The sequence below is a fragment of the Pan paniscus genome, chromosome 2 (genome assembly GCF_029289425.2).
Source record: "Pan paniscus chromosome 2, NHGRI_mPanPan1-v2.0_pri, whole genome shotgun sequence".
NCBI classification, from domain to species: Eukaryota; Metazoa; Chordata; class Mammalia; order Primates; family Hominidae; genus Pan; species Pan paniscus.
Genome location: NC_085926.1, coordinates 56,752,854 through 56,761,593, shown reverse-complemented (window position 1 = coordinate 56,761,593; position 8,740 = coordinate 56,752,854). Strand labels below are relative to the sequence as shown.

General features: G+C 43.2%; 1 protein-coding gene across 9 annotated transcripts in view; it reads left to right on the top strand.

The window, feature by feature from the left end:
• ARHGEF3 (Rho guanine nucleotide exchange factor 3) overlaps positions 1-8,740 on the top strand; it is a 344,332-nt gene that overhangs the window by 297,129 nt on the left and 38,463 nt on the right. For all 9 annotated transcript variants that reach the window (XM_034956705.3, XM_055110969.2, XM_057301996.2 and 6 more), the window contains one exon: positions 773-880. In XM_034956705.3, the coding sequence (XP_034812596.1) occupies positions 773-880 (108 nt within the window). The remainder of the gene's footprint in view (positions 1-772; positions 881-8,740) is intronic.

Here is an 8,740-nt window from a genome sequence, read left to right as displayed (position 1 = left end):
GCAAAGTCCTTGGAATGGGTAGGCTCCCTCCCACCTATCAGCCTGGTTTGAAGTAACTTGCAGATTTGCAAATAATGTTTTATGTGGAGGTGATTTTCAAAACTTATGGCTATATATAGTATAGAAACCAATGTCCGTGGTAGGGCTTTTTCTCTATACATTTTCTTTTGCTATCTGGTTATAATTTATAAATATTAATATGTGCATTTCAAATATGCCGTAGATACAAAGATGCTTTCTTAAGAGCCCAGTAATAGAACTTCTTTTTAAAAAAAATTTTTTTTAATTTAATGAAGTAAGAAAACAATCTTGGTGCTTTAGGAAAGCCATTGCATAAGAGTGGCTTTAGGCAAGATGGGGAAAAGGTTTTTAAAAAGATGAAACCAGAAGCAACAAAAGACAAGGTCATTGGGTGAGAAATCAGACGCTGCTTTTCTCTACAGAAGGGGTGGGGAGACTGGTTCTACTAAGTGGAAGCTTCTGAACTAAAAGCTGGCAGATGCTGGGGGTGAGGGATAAGGAGCAGATCCCTGCCCCTTTTCTGTCTTCCCAGATACTGCCTCTGTTGACATCCCCTGCCTGCCATTTCTCCTTCCCTGCCTCCTAAGCCAGGTCATCTCCATACAGCCAGAGTGAGACGTGACACTTTATATTCCATAGATCAGTGTACAACCAGTACCTCGTGGAGTGGAACACAGTTGTATGATGGAGTTATGTTGTCTTTGCAATTGACCTTGACATTTTACTTTTTTTTTTTTTTTTAACTCTATAGGAGCCTAGTAATAAACGGGTCAAACCCCTTTCCCGAGTCACGTCGCTAGCAAACCTCATCCCGCCCGTGAAGGCCACGCCATTAAAGCGCTTCAGTCAAACCCTGCAGGTAAGAAGGGCACACAGGGCCTGTGGTTGCAGAAAATCATGGTGTACGGGAAGGAACATCCCCATCCTACCTAGAATTTCCCCTGGTTTCAAAGTGACCTGAATCAATGCTTATTTCAATAGAAGAGTGCAAGTGAGGGGACTTGGAGGAAGAAAGATGTTTTTCAAGTTGCAGTCAAAGGTCATGCAGAGCCAGAGCTGTTGTAGTTGGGCCTTTCCCCACAATTGTATTTCAGAGTTATGTGCCCCATCCAGACATACTCTCACGCGATTTTTTTCCTAAAATATCTATGGGCCTCCTGAGGAAACCAGCACATGATGTTAGCTGGAGGGCAACAGAGCCTAGTAGCTTCAACCGGGGTCGGCAAACTGCATTGGGTGGAGAAAATCCAGTTCACCACCTGTTTTTTTATGGCTCACAAGCTAAGCCTGATTTTTACTTTTTAAGATTCTTGGGGGAAAGTCAAAAGAATGGTGCTGTTTCGTGACACATGAAAACGACATGAAATTCAAATTTCAGTATCCATAAATAAAGTTTTGTTGGAACATAGCCATGCCCATCTGTTTACTGTCCATGGCTGCTTTGTACTATGGCATAATTGAGTAGTTGTGACAGAGACCATATTGCCCACAAAGCCAAAAATATTTACCATCTGGCCCTTTACATAAAATGTTTGCTGACCCTTGGCTTAGAATGAGGACCTAAGGACCTCGGAGTGGAAGTACCTTGGGTTCTAACCTCGGCTCACCTTGGGCAGGTGACTTAACATCTCTAGGTCTTGCTTTTATTTTTTATTAAAAAAATGTTTTTTCCATACTTCATCCTACAGATAGGTCTTGCTTCTATTCCATATGAGTAAATTTGCCATGATGCCACCAAACGTTCATGGAATCATTGTAAAGATTTACAAGACAGTGCATTTGAAGGGCATAGCATAACACCTTGGCCCTTAGTTAGCGATCATTAATCTTCAAATTCGTTAACTAAGTAGTAAATATTAGCTACTATGATAGTTTTTTAGTTAACAAGTAGTAATAGTTGTTCTTAAACTGTTGATGAATTGTATCTTTTAAAGTGAACGTTGAGATTTATCCAAGCCCTTGGACCCAATTTGATAATTATACAAATTTTCTTTTAGATTGAAGCCCACAAAAAATATGCCATGAAAAGGCTCACCTGGTTTAGCTGAGCAGCAGTCTTGAGTCTGCCATGTATTTGTCCTGAATGCTTTTGCTTGGCAATATTTTGTATCTCTGCTTTCTGAGTCTTTAAGAAAACTGGGGACCAGAACCCAAGGCATGCCTCATGCTGTGAAAATCCATGACTTGGGAACTGTTTGAGGTTCTCCCTCAGCCCTTTCTGTCCTTGCCTGCCTACCATACAGCCAATATGTCATGACTCCACATAGCCCAAGTGGTTCTTGCTACTTTCCCATAGATGCCCTTCCTCTCCATTGCTTTTCCCCTGCCCTGCCCGTTCCTCTGTTAACTCTGTTGCAGTTTCTCCTGAATGAATACCTCACGTAATTAGCTATAGGTTTGGGTCTGTTTCTCTCAGCACTTGGGCCTCTGGATCCCTGGTTAATCCCCTGATCCCTTTTGTGGGAGAATGGAGGAAAGAGAAAATAAGGTCATTTGGGAGAGCAAGATGAAGGGCTTTGAAACTAGTGAAGAAGAATGTGTTTACCTTTTCTCCCTTGTGACCAGTTCTTCAGCCCTCTCGACAAGTTCATCGCAGGCATCCCCTGGAAGATTCATCACCGCCCTAGTCCTGCACATCTGGTCTTTCACTGAGTTACTGCTTTTTGAAAATTCTTCAGAATGTCTACTGCATTTCACCCTTTCCTCTCCATCCCAGTGGCTGTGGCTCAAGTTCACTCTGCAATTATTTCCTTCCTTGATTGTCAGACCTCCAAATTACCAGCCATCTCTTCCCATTATTGCTCCCAGGACAGTCCACCCTCTGCCCAGGAAGGCCCTCATTCATTCAATCAGTGTTGAGTGAACCCTCATCAGGCATTAGGCTCTTCTTGCCCTCATATTGCTATGTTCCAGATATAACAGAATTGCCTTTTGGTAGGTTTGCTGCAGTGCTGTGTTCCCACATGGCAGTAATGAGCTAGACCTAGGCAGCCAGCCAACCATCACCTACAAATGTCCCCATCTCTCCCAATTGCCCTTCTAACACCTGGCCCTTTACTCTCTGTCATTGCCTTGCCTAGTTGGTAGGCTTTTTGTGTTTGTGCTCCTGGGCCTAGGAAGAGCACAATCTGTGCCTCCCACTTCAGCCCAGCCCTGGCTGCTTTAAGATCTGTTACCATACCTTCAAAATCTTTCTTTTGGCTTCTCAGGCAAAATTTCTTTCTTCTGTTTCTGGGGTTCCTTCACAGGTAACAGTGCAGGAAACATTTGCTCACCTCAGAAATTTGCATTGACCTAGAGAACTGGAACAGAAAGAAATCAAGCCATGTCTGAAATCTAGCAGACTGAGGCCAAGCAAGGATGAGAAAGCCAGACCCAAAGGAGGATCTGACATGTGGAAATTGGTTTTTAAAACCTCAAAGATTTTTTTGGCAAAATAATTTTTTTTTTTTTTTTTTTTTTTGAGATGGAGTTTCACCCTTGTTGCCTGGGCTGGAGTCCAGTGGCGCGATCTCAGCTCACCGCAACCTCCACCTCTCGGGTTCAAGCGATTCTCCTGCCTCAGCCTCTCAAATAGCTGGGATTACAGTCACCTGCCACCACGCCTGGCTAATTTTTTGCATTTTTAGTAGAGATGGTGTTTCTCCATGTTGGTCAGACTGGTCTCAAACTCCTGACCTAAAGTGATCCACCTGCCTCAGCCTCCCAAAGTGCAAAATAAGTTTTTAATTTAATTTTTTCAAATATCGTGATAAATAGCTTACTCTAAGCTTTATATATTGGCCAGAAACAAGCCAGCAGAAACAGAAGAGTTATTCACAATGGTAATGTACATAGATAGGGAGAGAATTGAGCGATGTGCTTATGTTTGAGTGTGTCCTTGGGGGGACAGTGAATGGAAATACACCCCTCAAGTTGTATGCAGAGTTAGCAGCCATGTTTGCAGAATGATCTGCAAAGCATGGAGAATACCAGCTTGTCCCCACATGTCTTCTTGTAACTCACCTTGGTGCACATGGTGCAACTTCTATGGCATTATTTCCAGCCCTAGCATCTCAATAATAGTTTCCCTCACCAGCTAGACTGAGAGAAGGTGCCAATTTATATTTTATTTTATTATTTCATTTTATTTTAATTTTATTTTATTTTATTTTATTTTCGAGACAGAGTCTTGCTCTGTCACCCAGGCTGGAGTGCAGTGGCGTGATCGTGGCTCACCTCCACCTGCGCTTCCTGGGTTCAAGTGATTCTCCTGCCTCAGCCTCCCGAGTAGCTGGGATTACAGGTGCCCACCATCACACCTGGCTAATTTTTGTGTTTTTAGTAGAGACGGTTTCGCCATGTTGGCCAGGCTGGTCTCAGACTCCTGACCTTAGGTAATCCGCCAGCTCAGCCTCCCAAAGTGCTGGGATTACAGACATGAGCCACTGCGCCTGGCTGGATGCTAATTTAATGTGGCCTGGGAGCAGTAAGGATGAGGGGGAAGAGCTGGCCCCATAGGGGTGCTCAGTGGGCTCACTTCACATCCTCTCCGATTTTGTCTAAGTCTTGGTTCCCTTTCCAATAAGGGAGAAACAGAGAACAAAGAGTGTATCAGCTGCCCCAAACCTCTCAGCAGCCATCCATTACCCATATGTGTGTATTATTTATGCCTTTTCTATTCCAAAAATGACTCAAGGCTGTAATTGAGCAGCTTGGTTCTCTGTTGCAGTATTCCTTTTCCCTGGCTTCTGACACCTTAGAGACATATATATCCCTTTGGATATTCAATTATGTCTCTCAGGTTGGATTCTTTTAATTATAGAAGAGATGACTTAAGCCCAAATAAGGTGCTCTAATCAGTGCTGGAACACTTAGCAGACCTTCCTCTGGTTCCTCAGGAGACCACAAGTTAGCCCAGGAGGATATCAGGAGAGCTCTGGGCTGGCAGCCACTTCCAAAAATGTTAAAAGCCCAGTCACACATGTGAGTGGTCCTTGCAGCCACAGTTCAGCAAGACACTGCAGGATTTGTTCTCTCTTGCTTCCTGTGCCCATATGGGCTGGGGGCTTGCACCTCAACACAAAGGCAGCATTTGTGGACGCTGGGGAGGGACAGCCTGACTGCATGGCTCTCTATCTGCTTCTCACCAGGAAGGTTAGCACTGCCAGTAGACTCAAGCACAGATGTCTGGATCCCTCTGAGCCTATAAATCCCCTCCCTGGCCTGCCTGAGAGGAAAATCTGGCCCAGCTCTGAAAGGGGACCTCATGCGCTCCTCTGGTGTGGAGTGAGGAAGGCGAGCTCGCCTTTGGCCAGTCGCTCCCTGAGCCCTGCCTCTCCCTGTCCACAGCTGTGCACGGCTGCTGGCCTCATTTGAGCTGAGTTCAGCACATGCTATGGAATGTTGTGTTCATGATGTTGTGATGTAGCCCCTCATTCTCTTTGGACTTGCACTTTTTCCTTTTCCATTATAAAAGTGAATGTTCGTTATGGAAAAAGGCAGAAAAGGAGAAAGAGAAAAAGAACACGTATAGTCTTCCAACTCCAAAACAATCCATTAATAGTTTACCAGTTTCCCTCTAGCACTATTCTAGGCATAGGTGCAGAGCTCACGTACTCTGAGCCTAGTTTTGGGTTCCTCACAGTCTATTCAGCCTTATCTCTGTCTGGGTGATCTGCTCACTTTTAGGTTAAAGCCTCCCACAGTGACTGTGGATGATCAGTTTCTCTTGCATCTCTGTCAGTCTCAGCCTCACACATTTCCAAGCTATGCAGTTAGGTGCACAAATGTTCATATTTGTCACCATTACAGCCTCCTGGGGGAGTTGCACCTTTTATTAGGATTAAATATTCTTGTTTATTTCCTTTAACGCTTTTTGCCTTGGATTTTGTCGTCATCTTCTTTTTTTTTTTTTTTTTTTTTTTCATTTTGCTTAGTGTGTTTTATTCCATCTCTGTTTTCCTCCTCCCTTTGTTATTTGGCTGGGCAAGGAGTTTTTATCTAGCTTAGGGGGGAGTATTATGTCACAGTTATTCTTGGAAAATATTATCTTTATGGGCTGAGTATATATTATTCTACATAACCAGTCTACTATTAACACATATTTAGGCTGTGAATATTTTTATATTAAATAACTCTGTTGAATTTTTTTAATGCATTTGTCCTTTTTTTAAAAATTACCTTCTATTGTGCTTTGTTTTCTGATAATATAACATCATTTAAATATTGAGGCCGGGTGTAGTGGCTCACACCTGTAATCTCAGCACTTTGAGAGGCTGAAGCGGGTGGATCACCAGAGGTCAGGAGTTCGAGACCAACCTGGCCAACATGGCGAAACCCTGTCTCTACTACAAATACAAAAAATTAGCCGGGCGTGGTGGCACACGCCTGTAATCCTAGCTACTCTGGAGGCTGAGGCAGGCAGGTAGAATTGCTTGAACCCAGAAGGCAGAGGTCACAGCGAGCAGAGATTGCGCCACTGTACTCCAGCCTGGGTGACAGAGTGAGACTATGTCTCAAAAAATATATATATATTGAGGCTGGGGCTGGGCGTGGTGGCTCACGCATGTAATCCCAGCACTTTGGGAAGCCGAGACAGGTGGATCGCTTGAGGTCAGGAGTTTGAGACCAGCCTGGCCAACATGGTGAAACCCCGTCTCTACCAAAAAACACGAAAATTAGCTGGGCGTAGTGGTGCATACCTGTTGTCCCAGCTACTTGGGAGGCTGAGGTGGGAGGATCACTTGAACCCAGGAGGTGGAGGTTGCAGTGAGCTGAGATCATGCCACTGCACTCCAGCCTAGGCAACAGAGTGAGACTGTCTCAAAATAAATAAATAAATAAATAAATATTGAAAAATATAGTGAAGCACATAAAAGAGAATAAAAGTCACTTGTAATCCTACTTCCCATCACCAAAAAACTTCCATTAATATTTTGGTACATACTCAGGCAATCTTACCTTTTACTATACTTGCCATGTGCATTTTTTTTTTTTTTTTTTTTTTTTTGGAGACGGAGTCTCGCTTTGTCGCCCAGGCTGGAGTGCAGTGGCGCAATCTCAGCTCACCGCAAGCTCTGCCTCCCGGGTTCACGCCATTCTCCTGTCTCGGCCTCCCCAGTAGCTGGGACTATAGGTGCCCGCCACCACGCCCGGCTAATTTTTTAATATTTTTTAGTAGAGACGGAGTTTCACCATGTTAGCCAGGATGGCCTCAATCTCCTGACCTCATGATCCGCCCGCCTCAGCCTCCCAAAGTGTTGGGATTACAGGCGTGAGCCACCGCGCCTGGCCGCATGTGCATTTTTTAAAACAAAATGACTATCACACTGTATACGCTATTTTTTTACTCCCTTTGGTCTTAACGGTATAAAATAACTCTACAATAGAAGAGTATTTTTCATGTTGTTAAGTAGTTTTCAAAGACTTGATTTTTTTTTTTTTTTTAAATAGAGACAAAAATCTCACTATGTTGCCCAGACTGGTCTCAAACTCCTGGCCTCAAGCAGTCCTACCACCCTGGCCTCCCAAAGTGCTGGGATTATAGGCATGAGCTACCACACCTCGCCACAGACCTGATTCTTAATGGACTCATAAAGCATTTCATCAAAAGAATGTACAGTTTAGTTAATCACTCTCCTGTTGTTGAACATTTGTTTCTGTTTTTTCATCATTATAGATAACAGTGCTTTCAACATCCTGATCATGTGTATGTCTGTATTTCTTTCTTTCCTTTGATTATACTCCTAGAAATGGAATTCTGGTCAAAGGGTGTGAATACTAAAGGCCATTGATACAGCAAGGCTTCTGTTCTTGATGTGTGTCAGTTTTGGATAGAATTGCTTCTCTGTTTTCACATCTAAATCTAGACTTCTTACATTTCTCCTTCTCTTTTGCTACAGTTTTTCTCTTTGCTGTGATATCCTTCAAGATAGCTCTTCCCAGGGGTCCCTTGGGTTTTCCATGCAAGCCAAGGTGGTGTCTTACTTATCTCTGTATCCACAGTGCCTAATACTACACATTACTTAGGATGTGCTCAAAAATTAGTACTTGCTATTATTATCACTGTTATGACTAGAAAAGGCAGCCATTGCTGCTCCTAAGCTCTCTCCAGAGCCTGGCAGTGGCTGCCAGCCTAGTGATGGGGCCCTGCCCATCTTCTTCAACTGGGCTGAAGGAGAATATGTGTCCCCTCCCCGAGTTGTAGCCCCTCCAGGAAGTATTGCTATGGCAAAGAAGGGTTTCTAGCAACCACTGCCTCTCATTGCTCCATCCTCTGGCCCTTAGATCAGGGAGTTATTTTATTCAACCCAGATGCAGCATGAACATATGATAAATTAGTGGTCTCCATTAATGTTATTTGGATCTACTGTGTTATTTATTCTGCCTAGACTTAATGGGGAGAGAGTCAATACAGAAAGGTAGGTAGTCCTGCTCTAGAGATTGTAAAAGTTCTACTTGATAAAAGTTGTCTAAGGTATATTAGCAAGTAGAGGAAGAAAATTGGGGGAAAGTTCAAAACCACTGTCCCAATTGATAATATACACCCATATTAGTATATGGATAGGAAAAAAAACCCAGGAACGTCAAATTCTTTTTTTTTTTTTCTGTTGTCTCTTGGGAATACAATTATACTTTTGCAGTTCTTTTGTTTATTTTGTGTTCTCCTCCTTTTTTCCCCAGTATGTAAGAATTACAAATGAATAGAAAATAAATGAGATGGAACTATTGATGTTTT